The 22144-nt window shown below is 33.3% G+C and overlaps 3 protein-coding genes across 3 annotated transcripts in view; 1 reads left to right on the top strand and 2 right to left on the bottom strand.

Annotated features, from left to right (window-relative positions):
- The window catches only part of LOC129799946 (glycerol-3-phosphate acyltransferase 1, mitochondrial), a 41838-nt gene extending 35171 nt beyond the window's left edge, over positions 1-6667 (bottom strand). The window contains exons 1-2 of the mRNA XM_055844256.1: positions 6108-6667; positions 5902-5997 (exon numbers count right to left, since the gene is read on the bottom strand). The gene's annotated coding sequence lies outside the window, so the exon portion shown is untranslated. The remainder of the gene's footprint in view (positions 1-5901; positions 5998-6107) is intronic.
- A 2236-nt stretch (positions 6668-8903) lies between these two features.
- On the top strand, positions 8904-15930 carry LOC129799944 (elongin-B). Its single transcript, XM_055844246.1, has 3 exons — positions 8904-9077; positions 9237-9330; positions 12881-15930. Exons 1-3 carry the CDS (start codon positions 9075-9077, stop codon positions 13138-13140), a joined length of 357 nt encoding a protein of 118 aa, XP_055700221.1. The 5' UTR covers positions 8904-9074; the 3' UTR covers positions 13141-15930.
- On the bottom strand, positions 15720-16785 carry LOC129799942 (esterase AGAP003155). Its single transcript, XM_055844245.1, has 2 exons — positions 16503-16785; positions 15720-16444 (listed from the first exon to the last, which is right to left on the bottom strand). Exons 1-2 carry the CDS (start codon positions 16732-16734, stop codon positions 15936-15938), a joined length of 741 nt encoding a protein of 246 aa, XP_055700220.1. The 5' UTR covers positions 16735-16785; the 3' UTR covers positions 15720-15935.
- Positions 16786-22144: the final 5359 nt, after the last annotated feature.

The following is a 22144-nucleotide window of genomic DNA, read 5'->3' as shown; positions in this document are numbered from 1 at the left end:
TTAGCAACAGTGTATCACTTTTAAAAATTTTAATGATGGAAAACAAAAACAATTGTTTCCGAAATGTTATGCAATTGTTCGTAATAAAATATCTGTTGACGCCAATTAAAAGGATGATATACATTTGTGATTGATATGAGAGTTACCGCGAGATCCGGAAAGAGGTTTGGGAGCCACATGGAGCACTGTGCGTGATCAATACCTATGCAAAAATGTTTATGAATATTTTGACAATGTGAATTTAGTTTTATTCTAATAGTTTGAAAAAAAGTTTTGTAAAAATAAACAAGAAAAGTTTGTTAAAGGGACTAAAATATAAAGACGATCAGAATTTGGTATTTTAAAGGCTTGACAGGATATCCTTTCGAAAGAAAGCCCATCCCATAGAATGATTAAACAAAACAGAAGGTATTAACGTCCCACTAATTCAAGAAAGCATGTAAGTTTTTTTTATTAATATATTTATTTATTTTCTTTTTCAAAAATGCAAGTTATTTTTTAATGTAAAACACTCCATAGGGGAGTGTAAGTAAGTATTTTAAATGGACTATTTCGCACAGTTTGAATTTTATTTTAGGTTTTTTTCTAAGAATTTAACGCAATGTTTGATTAAAAAATTAAAGAAAAAAATCAGAAGATAATTTGATACCTCTTAAGAGCAATATTTTTCTACTAAAACTGATCGCTTAAACATCAGTGAACAAAGATCAAGGGTCCGACCGTTATATGGGCTTCGACCGGCGTACCTAGGGGAAAGTACTCTCCCTTCGAACGTTCATGCCTTCGAATTATGTGAATTTCTTTTACTTTTCCTAAGAGATTTCCACATGATCGTCACATAATTATCAATAATTGATAATAAGCTAGCTAATATTTAATAGAAATGTATAGATCTCTTAGAAAAACTTAAAGAAAATTCAGATTATTCGAAGGGAGAGTACATTCCTTTATAACTTAACTTCTCTAATTTCTTAATCAGTCAAATTTTTTTTGTAGGAATATGTTCTATTAGATTCTAAAAACCAATAAAATTGGATGTTATTTAGGATTCGAAGACTTTCAGAAACTAGACTAAGCTTCTATAAAGTCTGAAGATCTCTGACTTCGAAGGCAGAGTGGTCTTAAGACTAGAGGTTTAGCCCAGTTTCCGAAGGTAACAAAAACCGAAATAGCCTACAATTTTATTGTTTTTTTCAGAATCGAATAGATTATTTGCCCTTGATAGTCGAATCTCAAGTTAATTTTTTCCAAAAAATCTTGACTGATAAGAAAGTAGACCAGTTAAGCCATATGGCTAAGCCTTACGTCTGAAGCCCGTGTAAGAAAGTTAAATTTGAAACCACTGTCATCTTAGTATCAATCAATCTCTAAAGGCGTCTACACATTGGGAGCAATTTTCGTCAAAAATTGCGTTTTTGACAGAAATTTGACGTTTCCACCTACAACGCTGCAGGGAATTTCTTTCAAAAAAGCAATTTTTGACAAAAATTGCTCCCAATGTGTAGAGGCCATAAGGGAAAATACTGAAGAAGCTTTATGGTGCCATTCCAATGAATAATCAGGGGTCCATTAAGCCTAATAAAAAGTGAAGGTATTTTTCACTTTTTCTTATAAAAAATTTGCAGATATTGCACCGTGACTTAAACAAATTTGCTTGTAATTCTTGTATTATTTTGGCGAGCATTATGAAATATGTATTTTCAGATAGCTTTTAATGCAGGATTTTGAAATATATCAGACTGATAACTCAATTCTCTTTAGGAAAAAACTTGCCAACAGGCTTCAGTAGGCAAAAACGTACGGAAAAATGAAATGTTGAGAGGCCCCTGGAATAAACACATGTTTTTTTACAATTTACTGTTGTCAAGTGCTCCTGTATGATCGACTATTCTCTGCGTTGGTTCCTGTCTCGACTGTTTGGCTTTAGAAGTTTCAAAATATGACGAGGAGTGGGACCAAAAGTCGAGACAGGAACCAACATAAAGAGAAGTCGATAATGCAGAAGCATTTGAGAACAGTTAAGTGCTAAAAAAACATTTTGATTTAGCTGAGATTCTTTACAATCTCAGCTTCTGTGGTCAGAGTTTTCATTGGAATAGCACCATTATTCAGGGATTTTATAAGTGAACCCGTTCTGACCTGTCAGCGACTTCGAGACCTTTTATATAAGAACGAAATTGTACAAATCGGTTAAGAATACGCTTTATCTTGTTAATTAACGTTTGACCTTGAAAACTGTTATTAGGAATAATTCAAGGACAATTTTGCAGATTAATATTTGGGATTTAAATTTTACAATTAAAAAACTAACAGCCAATAGGATGCACGAACCTGTCAACAATATTAAAATTCTTCTTTTCCGTTTGGTTGGGGTTTATTTCTATTTTTTAGGCTACCTTTAAAATATCTTTAAGTACAAACTCATCAAATTTATATAAGTGTATAATACACAGAGCTTTTTATTACCCATGTCATAATTGCAAAAGAATATTATCAAAATAATACGCTAGTATATAAGCGATATAAGCACACATTTAAACTTTCCGGTAGAATAATCTAGTATATAGGAGAGTAGTAAGAAAAGTGTGCGATATACCCCATTTAAATTTCTATACAGCCAGACAGTCTATTGTCTGCGACTTTGTTGTTAAATTTTCAAGTCTTTTTTTCCCTCTGGCAAAATATGAAAATTTAACAAGTTTTTGTAACCAGAAAAAAAATCTTACTCATTGTGATTGGATTAAGCAGAAATTAGCACTACTGACGATGACTTGAGAGTCATTTGGCAAAGGGTTAAGGTACTGAGAAGTGTAAATTGTGCCGGATAAATGAAAATTGATTCAACAAGTTTGCTTGTCTGTTTTTCCTCTCCTCCCTTCAGTTGCTCCAAGGAATCATTCTATTACACTCAAATGTGGTATGATTTCTAGGCATCATTTGAATATACTTCACCGGATAGAATTGCGTCGCAAATGTTCTCATTGAAAGCCTCTTTACTTCTTTTTTTTTCTTCATATCATCTCAAGAAAGAGACTTTTCTGTATCGCATTTCTTGGTTACACCGTACGCCATCGGTTTTACAGCGATTTTCCTGACATTGAAAATTTTGCAATATTTAGGAGTAACAACTGTGGAGCTGACCGGAAATGCCCCGAATTAATTTCCATTGATAATTTGCCTTTAGCAGCAAAATGTGGAAATTCAAATTTTAACACTTTTGTCCATTAGTGATAATGATTTTGTCACTGATACCTTCGAACTGCGAATTATTGATTAGATTTTCTATATTTTGCGCACTATTTTTAGCATTTTAATAAATCGTACTATGACCTTTTGAGGTTTGCAATTGAACAAAACAATAGCAAAGGAAAAATTGTAAAGAATCGAAGATAGTTTGCGAAGCGTGTTTGAGCAATTAAAGAATAAAACAATTTAAATATTAATTATAAAAAGAAACTAAATCTTTTCGTTGGCGAATACGGATTTTTTTTTTAATTATCTGAAGAGGATTTGAACCCATGACACTTGCATCATAAAGTAAGCGATCTTGGTTGAAATATCATCACCAGTGCATACCAGTTTACTATCGATTGAATTGATTTAAAAATCAGAAAAGCGTTCCAAAATCGAAAATTGGTAAAGAATTTCGTATTTTAGAATTACCGATTCATTACCGATTTTAAGACCTTTCCAAAAAGTCCAAATTTAACTAAATCGATTGAGAAATACGCTCCCCAGGGAATGGTTAAATCTTGACCTTTAAAAAGTCAAGATCGCGATTTGGCACCTGAGACAGAAATATTCTCCTAGACCACCTCCAAAACATATTCGAATGTAAAAGAAATCGTAGGAGTTGTTTTCGAAATAAAACAAAATTAGTGTAAGTGTGCCAGATTTCGGCACAATTGCATGCAAGCGCCAAAGTTTCTAGTTTGAAATGTAATATTTTTAATACAAATTGATTTTTTTTATTACTTCTTAAGGAGTGTTGCTTTTGGAACCTTGTAGACAGTTTATCGACTTTATTTTCTCTAAAATCAATCTACATTTTAAAATGAAATAAAATATAGACATAGCTTTGGTGGCCTATTTCGGCCACCTTCATTTTCATAGTTACTTGCCCTTCTCGAATTTTTCCTTTGTCTTATTACTTCATCGCGTTTGTCTAAGCGACATTTTTTGTTTTTTCTGCATTGCATAATCTCTAGAGTATGCAAAAATTAAAAATTTATGGAAATTTGAGGAACAAAAAATGTGGCCGGAATTGCAAGCTGGCCGAAATTTGGTACAATTACCCAAAAATTTTTTGTATAGGGAAAACGGAGGGACGGGAGAAAAATTAAGGTCACAATAATCGTCCTTGGGTAGACTTAAGAGGAAGTGCTCGAAGACCGAAAGTTCATATCTCTTACCCTTTGGTCTCTAATTGGGTAGCAACTTTACAGACAAGTAAAAGGATTATTTAAGAAAAATAAGTCATTTACGGGGTACGTTACCCGTTCATTGACAATTAAGACCAATGCAGCTGAGTTGGAAATTTCAAGACCTTTCCAAAAAGTCCAAATTTAATCAAATCGGTTGAAAAATGAACCCTCTAAAGTGATTAAAATTTAACCTTAAAAATTCAAAATGGCGGATTTCCCGTCAATAGATGTCTATGGACGAAATGTTCATCTGGATCACCTTCAAAAGCAGAAGGAAATTAAAAGCGTCTAGAGCGTCTTTTTTAAAATTAAGGGTCATTGATGACCAATAATTGATATCTTTTACGGTTTAAGCTACAGAACGGTGGCAAGTTGAGAAACACGGATTATAATAATTTTAACGTACTTTTATCTCTTTTAGTTCGAACCGTTCGAACACTAAAATTTAATAAAAGTAAGGTTTAAGAGAATAAAATAAAATTTAATTTAATTTTAATAAAAATTTATATACTGGTTCATTATTGTTTTAGAAAATATTGATTACCTTATTAAACTTGTTCAAAATTTCAAGGCCTTTCAAATGACAGTAATATTGAACAAATCGGTTAAGAAATAAACCGTGTAAAGTAATTTTGAGTTTGATTTATATGGCTTCAATACACCTTTTAGATTTAGATCAGGAAAATTTAATAAAATCAAAATTCACATCTCTTCTTAAAAGTTTAGCATATGTCTGTCCTACTTTTTTGCACTCTTCTTCTTCTTCTTCTTTTGAACATCACACCAAATTAAATTTAGTTCAGTCCGATTTGGAGTTTGTTAAAGTGGGACAGACTTATGCAATTTTTTTTAAGAAAGAAAGAAAGGAACATAAATTTTGATTTCATGGAATTTTACCGATCTAAAGGTGTGCCGGAGCCATCAGCAAATAAATTAGTATAGGGGAAAGTGCCCATGCTTGATATCATTATAAACTTCATAATAACCATATTTTAAAAACTATGAGAAAGTGGCCAGTTTGTAAAATATATTGCGGTGTCACGTTTATTGAGAAATATAGGAAAAATTTAGTCATTACGGAGCTTCAAATGGTATCAAGCATGGGCACTTTCCCCTCTACGTTGAAAAAATAGAGACGCAGAAAATTGTATAAAAATGAATGCTTAGAACGCCTTTACGCAATTATGTCTCAGTAAGGGTTTTTATTGGTCAGGGGAACGATGAGAAAAGGTAATAACAACTTATGAGGGGGGTCTTTGAAGACTGAAAGCCGATATCTCTTACCGTTTGGCTCCTAGACCAGTATAGACGAAAGAGAAAACAGTGGCTATATTTTGCTCATACCTTTATGTTCACGTTAATTTTATACGAAAAAAATAACTTCATACGGACCAAAGTTATTGAGAAGGGTTAAGGGGTAGCCTTGCTCTCCCTTTTAGCCGAACAATTGAACATCAAAAATATATTCGTGACTTACCAAGAAATTCCTCTTAAATCCAGCTGTAAATGTGCGTCTATCTCTCTGGCAAGCCCGGACCACTTCTAAATTACAGTTGGAAGGTGCTGAATAAATCTGCAATAGGACATAAAAAGCAATTATATAATTGGAAATGAATTAAGAGCCGCTTGGGAGCTGCAAAGCAGCGGAGTGGTCGTTATTGAACTAGAAAGCCAAATTCTTACCTGTTAATCTGGTGGGGATCCAATGTAGCATTGGATGGATTTTCTCTAAAGTCTTCACCATCGACTAGATTCTCACAATTAAAAATTTAGAGCACTTTTCCTTGAAAAGAGTTTCATAAATAAGTTATGTAATGGAGATGGGGACAAAATTGACCGCCAAAAAGGATCCGGATGGGATGTCCTTTAGAAAATCACTCTACAATCTTTTGAACTCTCATAAGATGAGAGAGTTCTTGTGTCCTCAATTCACTTGGTGCACTTGCAGAAAATGTACTTATTTAGATTAAGAAAAGTTGAAAAGAAGTTGCGCAATTTTCTCATTGAATTTTGAGGTTAGATCACTGCGATTTTTGTTTACAACGTACGTGGCCCGGTTCTACTCAATATTTTACAATTTAATGACGCTCTAGCTTATCAATTGACTACTGAAAAGCATTGGAGCTTATTTACACTATCAATTTTCACGAAATTTACGTATTTTTTATCCGATAAACCCCGGAATTAGCTCCAAAAAATAAAAACAAAAGCACGCCTCGATGACACGCCAAATCAGCGTCTACCCAGCAGTCCATTCACACCTTACACAACCTTCCCTAATTTTGGCATGACATGAGATTACTTCTCGTATGGCTTATTTATATGTTACTTTGTATAACTGAAAAATTGCAACAGAACCATCTTGCAGATTCTAAATTTGAGTTTAAATAATTATGGGGGTCAGCCTTTATAGATTAGAGTTACTTTTATGATTAGGAGTTGCCAGATAGAAAAGAAGCGTAGAAGTGTCAGTTTTTAAAGCGAATTCTGCTGCAAAGGACGATAAGAGATTGATTGCAGAAATTGAAAGATTTTGTAAAAAAAAACTAGATTATATGTTACAAGAGGAATTTATTTATAGGATAGAAAATAGAAAGAACGATTTCTGAAGGACGAAAACGAGTAGGATTGATCTTTAAAAAGTTGATCAAGAGAATTACCTGTAAGTAGAAAATCCAGGAAATATTGTAATAGAAGTTTGAGGGATCTCTATTTATAGAGCAATTAGGATAAAAAAGTGAGGGAGATTTAAGAGGGCACCTTTGAACGCTCATGTTAAGAAAGAAAAAGATAGGTTAGATGTTCAGTGGCTGATTACCCCTTTTTCCAGATCTTAAATCATTCATTTCCTTTCGCATTTCATCCCGTCCCGATGTCTCGATTTGTGTCGATCACATAGACTTTGATACGGTATTATTTGAAGAATAAAGAATATTTCCGATGAGAGAATTTGTCAAGAACAAACCACAAGATCAAAAAAATTCTTAGAAAGATTTTTTTCTTTTTTCTGTGTTCTCTGACCAGTAGTTTCTTACAGTACTACCTTCCTCTTTCTCAATCTTTATTTAATCCTCATCTACTTCCTCACCAACATTCACCCTCGGATCCCCTGATCCATCCAAATCAAACGTCTCAACCTCTTTGTTATTAATTTTCTTCTAATCTACCTCACTAAAATTCACTTCTTCCACTCGGTATTCTATGAAGAACAGTACTGCGAATTGATCCGGAGATCTGCAAGTGAAAGTGCTTCAGAGAAATCCAGCGGGGAGAGAAAAAATAACTCACCATGCATCCTCAAGCTCCTCCTCAAACTGACAATACGCACAAATACTCACCTTACTCAATAATTTATTTAATTAATGATTAATGAATTTATGAACTGAACTGATTAATATTTAGATTCATATGGAAATTTTTACATATTAGAGAAATTTTCCTAATAATAATAATATTCCACAGATAATATTTATATATTTTTCTAAGTCACCATTTTGTTTAATCTTTTGCGCTTAAAATAAGTCGAACTTCCATTCACATTGACAAGTTCCAATAAAAACGTCCTATATTTAGTGCAAGTTCCGAATTAAGCAATTCTGCCCTGCATTTTTTTTGTGTGATTCGCGAGCATTCATTTTCTTGATGATATTCCAAAAAAAAAAAGTTGTAATTTTGTAGAGAAAAATGTGCATTTGCATTTCATGATAAAATCCTTGCTAATTTTTAGCACTTACGATTTGATTCAAAAAGTCATATAAATAGACGGGAAATAACGATAAAGCAATTTGTTGCGATTGATAGAAATGTCTGATTAGAATAGTAATCAGAAATCAGAAATTAAAAAGTAATTGCTTAAGATTATTGGAATATCCATGGCAAAGTAAAAGTTACATTGCTATCGCCTTTTAATGAGAGGAATTAAATGTTTTTCCCAACAAAACATTTAATTCCTCTTAATTTCCTCCTTACATCCCTCAATCGTCAATCCTTTTTCAATAAAATTTATCTCTTCTTTATCCCGTCTTCCTTCCTTCTCTTCCTTGGAGGCTGGAGGCAAAAGGGGTAAAAGAGACCGATTGGCGGTTTTTTTTTACTATCAGCTGCAGTATAGTTTTTTCTTCTTCTCCGCTCTCAGAGCTTCATCGCCTCAGCAGGGCACTGTTCCATAGATTTAAATTTAAAATGTGAGCTCGCAACAAGTGTTAACTACCCAAAATAAGATTTTTATTAATAAAAATTGATTTTTTTTTTTCTGATCAACAATCTGCTTAATTAAAATTCATATTTAATAATTTAATTGGTTATATTTATTTTATTTATTTATCAAAAAAGTTTATTCCCAAAAAATAACGAAAAAGCAAGCACGGCTCTGTGGTGGTGGATTGACCACTGGGTTAGTGGGATTTTCCTATATCCGTCATGACTTACGTAAGGAAACACCTAATGCTATTCCTGTAATGGATAAACCACGTAGTTTCTGTTATTTTTCTCACTGATGGCGCTAGTATCGCGATCGGGCAGAAGTGCTAGTGAAAATTGCAATTGAAAGTGTTTTATTGTGGGTGCACTGAAAAAGAACTTTTTCCCTGGTTAAGTATTTGGCTCTCTAGTCGCTAGCATCATTTGCAGACGCCTCAGATACTATAGAAAATGGTGAGTGATGAGAATTGGGCTGAGGAGGGGCAGCAATGGCAAAAAAGGTCATTGTTTGACAATCATCTCGGCCGGACATAACCTTGCACTCATCGGGATGATGGGTGATTTCTTCAAGTCCAAAAGCAGCCAAATTTACTGCTTCCCTTCCAATTTCAGGACGTTTTTCTCATGATTCGGCGAAAGAAAACAACAATTTTTACAGACGCCAAAGACAACACGACAGTTAGTGAATTGAAAAAGATGATAGAAGGTGAGTAAAAGCAAGAAGGAATATTTTGATTTGTATTTTGGGATGTATTTGGCTCAAGATGAGACCGGGAGACTCACCTGGTGTTTTAGTGGTATCTTGGTTGGGAGACAAGTTGATGCCAACGGTGATTGGGTGGGTATCGTGGGTCTTATCGCTGGAATTCACGATGACTGTGAAGCTCAAATCTAGAGGACAAAGTTCTCCAGCAAGAATCATCAGCTCGCGTTTTTTTTGTTGTCCCCTTGACCAATACACATCAGAGAGCTATTTACAATCTCATAGTATTTAGTTGTGGCCCGATGTATGCCGTTATATAATGAGAATCTTGGCGGAATTAATCCTCATAATTACCTTTTTTGGGTTATTTTTTTCTCCGGCAAAATGCAGCATATGCTGCATGCTATTTATTTGCTGCAAATGGGTAGCGCAACTGCCGGATCTTGCATGAACTTTGCCTGATCTGAAGAGTTGTAGGGCAGGGGGTCATCAAATTCGGTTTGATACTATTAGTTCAGTTATAAAAGTGTTTATTTTACAAGGATTTAAAAATTTAAGCTCTGCTTGTGGGACTAATAATGCCTAGAAATCTCTATTCTAAGAATGTCTAGCGAATTTTTACTTGCATAAAAAATTTACTGTAACGCGCCTAGCATTAGGAAAAAATCTTAGAGTACTATATCACACTAGGATTTTCACAATTTAATTTTAAATTCAATTGAGCTAATTGAGCATTATAAGTTTTTTAGAATTTACTTGAAAATTCTCAGTCAGGACACATTTTGCAAGAATTTTGCTCAATTTTAAATAGTGCCGCGAGATTTTTGATTGTGAATTACTCCGGAAAATGTGTAATAGTACTTTAAATGTCTTAGAAAGTAGAAAATCGAAAATTCACGTTTTTTAACCAAAAATATTTTAACTCAGGAGTTAATTAGGATCACGCAAAAAATATCCTAGATTTAAAGATCCTTATAGTTTGTAATCATCAACAAGAATGGGATTTTATCGATTCTAAATAGTCCAAAAAAAATTCTTTCTTCCATGGGTACCCAGTAGGGTGTTTTAACAAGGAAAAAAAATTTTGGGACTATTCTCAGGGTGCTGTATTTGATGAGACAAAAAAGTTTTTCTTCGACGACCATATGATCAGACATCGTTTAGAGGTGGCTGAACGATCCTCTCTGTAGTGTAAAATCAGAAAAGTCGTTCAGCCACCTCTAAACAGCGTTTGATCATATGGTCGTCGAAGAAAACCTTTCTTGTCTCATCAAATACACCACCCTGAGAATAGTGCTAAAAAATTTTTTTCCTTGTTGAAATACCCTAGTACCCAGAGTCTCAAAGGAGAAGAAAGAGTTAAAACACGCACAGCTCAATCATAAAACGGTTCAGATTGCGTTTAAAAACACGCACAGCTCAATCATAGACGGTTCTATTCTAGCCGAGACCCACTTGGGAAGACTGTAACTGTAACAGATTGCTTGAAGATTTTATTTGAGAAACGAATCATTAATACGGGCTTCACACTATCACACTAGAACCATTTCTATAAAAGCTAAAATGCTAAATAAATAAATATAACAAACAGCACAAATAAATTACAATTTGTCTCCTTATAAAATTGACTCACATACATTTAAGGCTGTCTCTCTAGAACCATTATAGCACATTTATTTATGAAAGATTTGAAAATAAAGTCAACGATAAGCCTAAACGGGCTTATGATAGGTGTGATTTTTTCATTGCAAACTCAGATTGAGGGCAAATTCGAAGTCCAGATAAGCTTATGGTAACTGAGATTCTATACAGGCAACCTCGAAATGCGTACAACGCGATGGTCTTACAAATTGTAAAGCGTGCAAATTCAATTGTTAGAAATGCAAAAAAAAATAACTGTGACATTTTAAAGTCGAATAGCTCGGAAACTATAAGAGATAGAGACCTCAAACTTGACATCCATTTAGACTTTAAAGCCTTCTTTAGGCTTAACATATGCCAAGTTTCACTTGTAAATTAATAAAATTGTAAGAAAAATGCACAAAAATATCCGAAAAACTTTAAAGCCGAATATCTCAGATCCGCGAAAAATTCCGTGGTCTGCGTAAATACGATTTTTTTTAAATTTTTTAATTGGAATGAAATGAATTAATCTTTATTAGAATTCGAATAAAAATTATTTATTGGTTATGAACCTGTTCATTACCGCTTTAAAACCGACTGGAATACATTCAGTTCTGTCGGAAATTCCAAGAACTTTCCAAGGAGCTCAAATATGCCCAATTCGGCTGATAAGTGCGCTCTCTAGAGCAAGAGTGAGCAAGAACCGTTTGAAACCGAATAAACGTCAAAATAAATTTGACCAGGCACCGTTTTGATGCAATTGACGTACAGTAGAGTTCCTCAAATTTGAACATTTGGGGGGTATAGATGACATTTCTCACTCCTCAAATTTGAACAATATTTACAAAAACATAACGGAATTCATCTGAAATTCACTTTCCCTAAAATTAAGATAAATAACTTTAGAGAATATATCAATGCAATTTACAGTAGACTCTCGCTCAATGGGCTCTTTTTCAATCGAGCGAAAAATTTTGTTGACTACTTTTACGTTCAATTATGAAGCTAATTTGCTCAAATTCGCTGTAGTTCTTCCTATTTTATCGTGTTTTTTTTATAATTGAGCGCTTTTTGTGGAATTTACAAAGGCTTTGACGCCTAAATCTATCGATAAACCGTATGACATGTTGCCCCAAATGTCCAATTGAAAGAGAGTCTACTGTATTGTTAAATAAATGGAATTTGTTGCGGAAGTTAATATAATACGATAATATTGAGGAAATACCAGAGAAAAATGGAACTCCACGAAAAAATTTCTTCACATAACCTCAAATTTTACATTTTGAACATAATCGTCGTCCAAATTTGAGGAGTTCTAAATTTGAGGAACTAGACTGTACCCTGTACCATTTTCATTTGACGTTTTTTCGGTTTCAAACGGTTATTATTCACCTCTGTCCTGAGTTTTTTTTTAACTTTTGACCTTGAAAAACCGTTATAATGAATAAAATCGCTCGACGCGTTTTTCAACAATCCCAAAAAAACGTGATTTTGGAAGGGAAGGCGAGGGTTGGAGGAAATGAGGGACATGTTAACGATCCTTGGGTCGATCTATGGGGGGTCCCTCGAAGGTCCCAAGTCGCTATCTCTAACCGTTTGGCCTCTAGAGCTTGTGGCAGCCGGACAGACAGACAGACAAACAGCGTGACAACATTTCTCAGAAATCATCTGAAACGTGAAGATTGTTGAAAAAAGTGGCCTCCGGGGGGGGGGGGAGTGAAAAAATCGAGGGAATAATGCTCTCTCCGTGGAGTTCGATTTAACAAAATTTAAAGAAAATTGATATGGTTTTATAGGTTAGAGCCAACATAACCTTACATTTCAAAATAACCTTTAAAATAGATTATAGAATTTTTCTGAATAAGCAATTGATTTCTGGGGACAATTGAGCTTTGACTAAGTTGTAATTGTCAAATTGTTGGGCTTGTAGGGATTCTCAAGATTCGGCCTCGAGATCAGCAGCTTTACAATAAAGACAACACAGTCATGGAGGATGATAAGCCATTGCAAGACTATGGTATCTCAATTGTTACGGCTAAGGCTCAGGCTCCAGCACAACTGGGTCTCGCAATTCGGACAGAAACGGGTGAATTTGAAGCGCTGGAAATAACACCATATTCATCACCGCCAGACCTTCCGGACGTGATGAAAAATCAAGAGGCTGCCAATGGACAGGAGCAAGTTGCTTAATTGCCTTTTCTTGTTTTATATGAAGCGCCCCCAAAAGAGATACAGAGGAGCTCACAAGTGAAAAAAAAGAAGAATGCTGTAAATTATAAATATGTTTTTTTTTCCTTTTGAATAAGCTCCAGCAGGTGAGGTAAAAAAAAAATAATGTTTTTTTCTCTTTACCAATTCAATGAGGAATTTATTAAAAACAAAAAAATGTCTCCATAAATGTTGGGGGTTATTTTGCACTATCTTTTTTTTTAATAAAATTAACACATTTTTTAGAAGATTGTCCTTTATCTTTCTTTTTTTGTTGAAAAGTACCTTCATTCTAAGTGGAATCACTATAGAGGAAATAAAATTATCTCGATTCTTGTCTTTTTCACAAAAAAAACTTGATAGATAAATAAATAAATAAAAGCATCAAAGAATATTTCTTTTCTACCTTCTGAATGTGCTTGCTTTTAGCGAGATATAATAATTTTTTCTTTGCAATCCTGGGGGAGGATCCTCATCCGCGAAAAAGATCATTTAGCCTTTATATTTTTGCATTTCAATAAGCTAAATTATTGTGGTCATTCTCACTTTTTTTTAAATTTTAGGTTATTTTTTTATTTTAGAAAGTAAGGTTATGATGAACTTAATGCAAACTTTGGGCAAAAATATTTATAAATAGTCACAAAAAAATAATTTTCGTTTTTTTTTAATGGAATAGGTAAATTAATGGGATTCTCCTAACCTATAAATTAGTTGAAGTTTTAGGTTATGGTAGTCATAACCTTAAAAATTCAATTCTAACTTTGCGGTCATCTCATAAATGAACTTCTATTAAGAAAAATATAAAATCATCTAAAATGCCATATAAAGGAAACCAATTAAAGTGATTTTTAAAACGTAATTAAATAACGACAGAAAATAAATGAAAAGATTATTAAGTTTTAAAATACAAGACATCTTGGAAATTATTCTGAATTTGCTGGAGTGTTTGATACATTCAGTACACGACTACAAATCATAATAATTTTATCCATTTTCTACTATTCCAAAAGTTTCCGCTTCATATATGAGGTTATGTTGTGTCTAACCTCAAAATCGGGAAATATTTTAGAAATAGAAACAAAAATATTAACTTTTAAAGTGAATTTCTCACGATTTGATTAAAATTAATAATTTCAGGATAATTTTTTGCTTAAAAAATATAACAAACTCGAAAAAGTTAAAGTTCTAATCTTCAAAAATATTTTGAGGTTATGATTTAATACGATTTCAAATATGAAGCGACGTTTAAAATTGGAGAATAATGGAATAAAATATTTTTTCGGTTTTCTGATTCTCTTATTTTACTAATAACCCAGCGAGCATCAAATACTGACCGATTTCTATTCAGCTAAACGCTTAGGTATTTTCAGCTGAATTCTGCTAACCTTAAAACGACACTTGCGAAACAGTGCCTAGCAATTTTTGTTCAAGACTGCTGACCGATCAGCATATTTTTGTTCATCGATTGAGCAAAGATATGCTAAAAATCCTACTTTATTTAGCTGACTGTGCTCGCTGGGAAGTTGATTAGAATTGTAAGGTTATTTTGAACATAACCTCCAAAACGGTTTTCAAAAGCAAGAACACTTCAAAATGTTGCAAATTTATTTTCACAAACTTAAATCATCTGAGAAACAAAAAAAAGAATAAATTGTAATATAATTCATGTTCCTTTTTACATAGTCTTGTTTTCGAGTTTTTTGAAAAGTTTTCTGATTCTAACTATTCAAGTCTTTATCTTTTTAAAAAAAAAAATGAATACATTCTAATTAAAATATGAGATCCAGTGCTAAGAATGTTTTCCAGTTTACTCACATAAAAAAATCGATGCGCTCTCTTTGAGGTTATGTTCAACATAACCTCATATTACAAAAAAAAAACAAAATTTCAGCACTGTGAAAAGAAAATTAGCTACATTAATCAAATTGTATTGCTCGGAAAATTAACGCCTTGGCCTGAGATATATCTTTTAAGGCAAGAGATGGACCGAGACACTGGAACCTCTCCTGATTTTCTCTGCTGCCATATTCGATTCCCTGATGAAGAAGGCCATTCATCCTCGAAAAGTTCTAAAAAGTAAAATTGTGAAAATCAAGACAGGTTCAGTATTTTCGTCTTTATACTGTTATATTCCTGGATCGAAAATCTGCTGGATCTTTTTGAGGTTAGATTACACATAACCTCAATTTATAAAATAATTTAAAAAAAGAGAATCATAATAAAACCAAAAAAGATAAAATTGCAGGTTCTTATAAAAGTTTGTTTTTTTTTTAAATAAATTTTAAAAGGCCCCAAATTTTTAAGGTTAGGTTCAACATAACCTGAAATTTCTGAATAACCTACAAAAAAATTAATAGAGAATGATGCACAAAAAGTTGGTGCTGTTGTTCTCAAATAGAATGTAAATCTTATGGAAAAGTAAAACAATTTATCTTTAAATTTACATAAGAATATGCCTAAATACTCAGTACGATGTAAAGTTCTATGATTCTTAAGACAACCCTCTACAACAATCGCTTTCCCAGGATTTGTCGTCCCTTTCAAAAAAATAAAACAAAAAATTATTCTACGGATAATCATTCTCTTTCATTTTTATTTAACAAGAAATTAAAATTTCTTTGAATGTACAATTCTTTTATAATTAAAAAAAAAAACAATTCACTGAGACGATAAAGGAAAAGAAAAAAATAACGAATGTGGAATAATTTATGTAATTTGTAAAATAAAAAGAATATGAGAATTAGTGATTAATAAATCTTGAGAGAAAGGAGAGATAATCAGTTATTCTGAAGTTCAGCAGCTTCCAGGTGCTCCTGCAGGCGATCCCGGAAGAATTCCACGTAGGCAGATTTCTGAGCAGCTGTGGCAGGGAAGTAGTGGCCTCCACTGTGAGTAACTACAGCCTTATTTTCAAATCCTGAAGCTAGAGTTTCACTCATTTCCGTAGGAATGATGTCGTCATTTTCTCCGTAGATATGCAGCGAAGGAATTTTCACGGTATTCTCGTAGTAATTGAGGTGGGCTAGGCTGAGGGAACGAAATCCCGAAGCTATAACCACAAATTCTGGCTTCAGCCTTGTGATCATCCCACGTTCAGCTAAATGACTCAGTAGTCCAACAAAACAGCCTCCTTGGGAGAAACCCAGAAGGCCCTGGAAAGGTCCTTGTTTCTCCCATGTCTCCTCCACTAGTCGTAAACTCTCCTCAAAGCCCACAACGGGGCCTCCTTTGTAGATCCCCCGGAAATGTCCATCGGGTTTGTTGAACCACCAACTTTTCTGGTTTTCTGTAGAGAAATATTTCATTTAAGAGTCTCGTAAATTGTGAGAATTTATTTAAATTACCATTCAAACCCTTGTCCTCCTCGCCCGGAAACGGAGGAGCCTGATGCGGGGCTGAGATGAAGACAAACTCAGCATATTTGTCCACATACTTCCGGAATGATCCGATTTTGCTGCGGAAACTGAATTCATTTTGCCGGTAACCGTGAATACAGAGCACTCTGAGGCGATCCTTCCTTTGGATTTCCACACTTGAACTGCCGCCGGCTGCTCCAGAATCTTCCTGGTCACTCATCCTGTCCTCGCGGTATTTTTCTCTCACATGGCTTTCAAAAAAAATTTCTACTTCACTGTAATTTCCGCGAGAGGCGCTGGAAGGCATGCTGAAATCAAAGGTAAACCTGTTAGCCTATGGCATTTGTGATTCATTCGTTTGGTATTCCAATATTAAGGCAAATGATTGAATGATTTTGCATGACCTTCATTGAAGCAAGAAAACAATAACAGAATGTATTTTCATCTCTGTCGGACTATTTTTCCCAAGTAATTGACTAATTAAAGTTACTAAAAACCCATTCCCGACAGCAATTTGGATAAAAATTACCCAGGAATAAATAATCTAAAATCACTCAATTTGCGTATGATGTATAATACCATGGTAAGGAATGGGTTAAGCATCTTTGAATTTGAATTACAGTGCTGTCTCTTTATATGAACACTCTCTATATGCACAGATTTTGTGTCGGTTGCATTCAAAATCAATTTGTTTACATTTTGACAAAGTAATAAAGAAAATTATTTTCTTGGTAACTAATTTTTCTTGTTTTTAATTTTCTTAATTTTATTTTTTCTGTCTCATATTATATTTAAAATAACACGGAAAATTCTAGAACAATAAAAAAATGATAATTTATTAAAAGATAGAAAAAAACCGTTGGAAATTTCAAAAAAAGTTGTGCATATTCAGAGAGAGAACTGTCAAAAAAAGTACCCAAACTGTGCATATAGAGAGACAGCACTGTACAGTAGAGTTCCTCAAATTTGAACATTTGGGGATTATACGGATCATACTCACACTCCTCATTTGAACGTCATTTTCAAAAAAGTTGACGACATTCATTTGAGATTACATACTTCAAATTAATTTAAGAGATATTTAGAGATTATTTGTTATTCTAATTTACTGCTAATCATTAAATCTCTCTAAGATTGTTAATTTAAATACCTTTGAATGAAATAAACAAGATTTGGATGAGAAAAATAAATTCATATTTGTATTCAAACGTCACAAAAATCACAAAGGAATCACATTTTAAGTTTCACATCGATCGCTCAGAATAAGAAACGAATAACACCGCAATAGACAAATTTTACAGGAGACCGATTTGAAGCTGAGATTTTACATGCAGAGACTTAAAATTTCTCTAACTTTGAAAATAATTAACTCTCACATATAATATTCACAGGGAAGGTAGACGGTATAAAGAAGTATCCAAAAAGCCAATAAAACTTGTAAAAAATCAAGTTGTTCGACTTATACTTTGAGTCGTCGACATTATCTCGAATTTTTCAAATCCTGTGGGTTACCGTCGTTGCGGGTGACTTTGCACGTTTTTTCACTGTTTTTCAACTTTACCCTCTAAAAGTGGTCAGTTAAAGTGAAGGGAGGGGGGGTTTTTGAGTAAAATTATTTGTATTCAGTTGTTAATGAATGGATTTTGTGCCACTAGCATTAATTTTATAAAATTTTACTATGTTTAAAAAAATCAAGAAAAAAGGCTTGCACTTGGGATAAGGTGCGGGTGACTTTGCACTTTTTAATAAATACTAAAAAATCAACAATTTATGATAATAAATGACAATAAAGATCTTCGGTTCTAAGGGTAAGATACACGAGATCTACAAGATGACGTAGTCGCCATCTTGATTTGACGTTTCTGTCCGCCATTTTGAATAACTGTCAAAACCTAAAACTGGTCCAATTGGGTTGAAATTTTAGTATGTTGTAGCTGATGTTAGGGCCTTTTCAGAACATATCTATGTTCCAGTCTACGTTAAGCATTCACCTAGATACAGAGGCTCAAAGTTTAAAATTTTGAAATATTCTTATTTGTGCGATCTTTGTTTCCTAATTCTGAATTTTAAAACCTAAACAAAATGCCTCAGTAACCATTGAAGATGGTTGAGGCTTTCATTTTATTTATTTATTTACTCTTACATAATTTAAAAAATAAATGAAAAGTGCATTAATTTATTTATTTTTGTATTTTTTCATCTTTGCAAAAACAGATTCAGATTGTCAAATAACGTGCTGTTATAAAGAAAAACATTACTTTTCTTTTTGTTTGTTCATTAGATCTCATCGCCTAACGGTACCGCTGCCTTTTTTGTGCTGGTTTCGATAAAAGAAGCTCCCGGTAATTCTGTATTCATGAAAATGTCTAAATTTTGAACTTGAAACCCCAGTATCTAGACAATCGCTTGACCTACACCTTATTTTATACATGTGCTGAAAAGGCCTTGACATCAGCTAAAACATACTAAAATTTCAGCTCAATCGGATGAGATTTTTGTTTTGACAGATATTCAAAATGGCGGATAGAAACGTCAAATCAAGATGGCGACCATACCATCTTGTAGATCTGTGTCATTTTATCTTAAATTATCAAAAAATTGGATAATTTTTGGCCAAATACTTTTATAATAAGGCTTTAGAAAGACCATTACATGCAATTTTATAACATAAATCATGCGCTCTTAGGAAGATAATTGTCAAAAAAAATATTTTAATAAAAATAATGAACAAAATCGAAGTGGATTGTTCTAGCCAGATAAATTTAGAATAGATTTGGGTTATTTATTACTCTGAAATTGATTTTAGAATTGCATCTCCAGATAACTTTTTCACGGAGTAGTTTTTTAACAAAATACCTATAATAGGATTTCATTGACTATTACTGAAACTACAAGAATCCTTTTGAGGATCATTGTACCTTATTTGGTACATAACATATCCCTATATACTTTGACATGGTAGACCAGATCGACGAAGACTATCAATAAGTTCTAGAATTAATGAAAGTCTCGCGAACAACAGAGTGCAAAGTCACCCCCCGAGTGCAAAGTCACCCGCAACGACGGTATATCAAGGCTCTCTTCATTTTCTTGTACACTCAATCCCGGTATTACGCACATTTTCTGATCCGAAAAAGATGCGCGAAATGGCATTACGCATCGAGAAAATTTGCATACCCACAAAGGCTTTCTTTTGAGTAACTCGGCCGTAGAACGAATTTCGCGCGGAGTAAAGTAGTCAAAACAAAAGATTCAACTTTTTAATAGAAATGCATTAGCAAACATTACTTTTTGGGCAGAGTTCTTCAATAAATGTTTAGAATAGAATATTTAAAAAATTTACCTTAATAAAAGAATTTAACGTTTTATTCTGAAAAAGTAGCAAAATTGTTTCAAATTTCCGTTACGTGCATAATCACGAAGGACTTAATGCCGGGACTGAATGTGCAAAAAAATATTAAATCGATCAGGCCACCCACACCACCCACACAGTAAAAAATAATTACTACGATTATCGCGTGTAAAGGCGTCTACACATTGGGAGCAATTTTCGTCAAAAATTGCGTTTTTGACAGATATTTGAAGTTTCCCCCTACAACGCTGCAGGGAATTTCCTTCAAAAAGCAATTTTTGACAAAAATTTCTCCCAATGTGTAGAGGCCATAATGGGAGAGCCTTGATAATTGTAGTAAATTTGCAACGATTATCGTAGTAAGCAAAGTTGAAAAGCAAACAAGTTGTATTTTCGTAGTTGAAAAGCAAACTAAGTTAAATTTACCTTCAACAATTGTACTGAAATTACACAAAATATAAAAAGAAGAAGACTGAGTTCAAACGAAATTAGTTGAAAGTTGAACTTTTTGCTGCGATAATCGATTGAAAAATTACTACGAAAATCGAACTGATTCTATTACACACGATAATCGTGGCAATTTTCTGTCAGTCAGTTGAATGAAGTTTATGCCATTTTGTTGCTTCATTTTATTACTATTATAGTAATTATTACTACTATTTATTGTACGTAGGCCATTACCGAGAGTTTAATTTTACTAGTTTTGCAATCTAAATGATTCCTTTTCAATTGAAAGTTTTTTTTTAGTGGTTTCTAATTCGAAATTTCAACTAGTTCAATTCAACTAATGGAATTCAACCTGCCAATTTCATCTCGTTTTTACTGTGCACATATAGGCCCGTCCCTCTTTGAATTTCGCTCACTGCGGCACAGTTAAATTTAAATTAAACATTTTAAAAAATACAGTAGACTCTCTCAAATTCGGGCATTTGGGACCGAAATGTCACCCGAATTAGAGAGAAATTCGGGCATAAAATTGTTTGAAATGCAACGATTTTTTGTTTACTTTCATACTCATATTAAGTTTACATGCTTTTATTAATGCCCTAGACACACTTACGACTAAAGTCCAGAGACGACTAAGCTAGTTCATAGCCAAGTCAGTTCCTGACACACTGCAAACGAGGCTTAGCACTCACTGCTATCCACAAAACATAACTTTCGTGGGTTTTTATGCAGATATTTCTACTAAAATGCATTAATACTCCTCTAAAAATAATACTATTTGTAAATTCATGCCTCAGTACATGTGCAATAACTATTGTTAATTACAATTATTTGTGAGGTGGATGCTAACTCGCGACTTAAGCCAATTTCCGCGATTCTAGTGAATAATTCTTATTGTTATAAGTGAATTGTCAAGTTAATTTTGCAAAGTTTCGTTTTCAAAGGAGTACTATTGCATTTCAGTAGAAATATCTGCAGAAGATCCACGAAAGTTATGTTTTGTGAGTGCCAGTAAACGTTAAGCCTCGTGTGTCAGGAACTGAATTTGCTATGAACGAGCTTAGTCGTCTCTGGACTTTAGTTGTAAGTGTGTCTAGGGCATAACTGTAAATTTCATGAAAGCCCCTAATAATGCAAAATAACACTACAATTGAGATAAAGGATGGCAAATTTGAGCATATTTGCTTCAATCGATAATCATAATCGAACTTAAAAAATGTCTTTTTGAGCCGAATTAGCGAGAGTCTACTCCTACTGTATTCATTCGTGCAAAATTTTTGATCAAAATGGCGGACGGAAAATACGATATCCCGGCGAATTTGTTAAAATTGGCCTCTTTTTTTCTGATTTGAATTCTAGTTACCAATTTGTGTTCTTGGATAGTTATTTCATCTAAAGCATTAAAGTTTGTAATGAATTAAAGCACAGAATTTAAATTCAGTGACCGTTAAGATGTGTGTTTGATAGGGGCTTCCCCGGCTTCCCGCGCCCCCATGAAAGGTAAAAATTTTTTCTTTTCAAAAAATTCATCTATTAATCTGTAGGTAACTAATCCCAAAATATAAACATACTATCTCAAATATTTCTGGTACATTGACTGAACGGGTTAAGGATATTTTTTACCAAACATCCTTTTCGACAAAATTAATCAGAGTTAAAGTGAACGACACGAATTTCATTTTATACCACTTTTATTATTTTTATTTGTAATTTTGTTTGTTATTTTAGTTTTGTTATATATATTTCTTAAAATAGCGTTTTTTTGTTTTTTTTTTAATTCGTTATTTTATTGTGTCAGATTTTCAAGTAAAATTCAATAGCTGTGACCACA

This window comes from Phlebotomus papatasi, chromosome 1, assembly GCF_024763615.1.
Source record: "Phlebotomus papatasi isolate M1 chromosome 1, Ppap_2.1, whole genome shotgun sequence".
Taxonomy (NCBI): domain Eukaryota; kingdom Metazoa; phylum Arthropoda; class Insecta; order Diptera; family Psychodidae; genus Phlebotomus; species Phlebotomus papatasi.
This window is presented reverse-complemented; position numbering and strand designations above follow the sequence as displayed.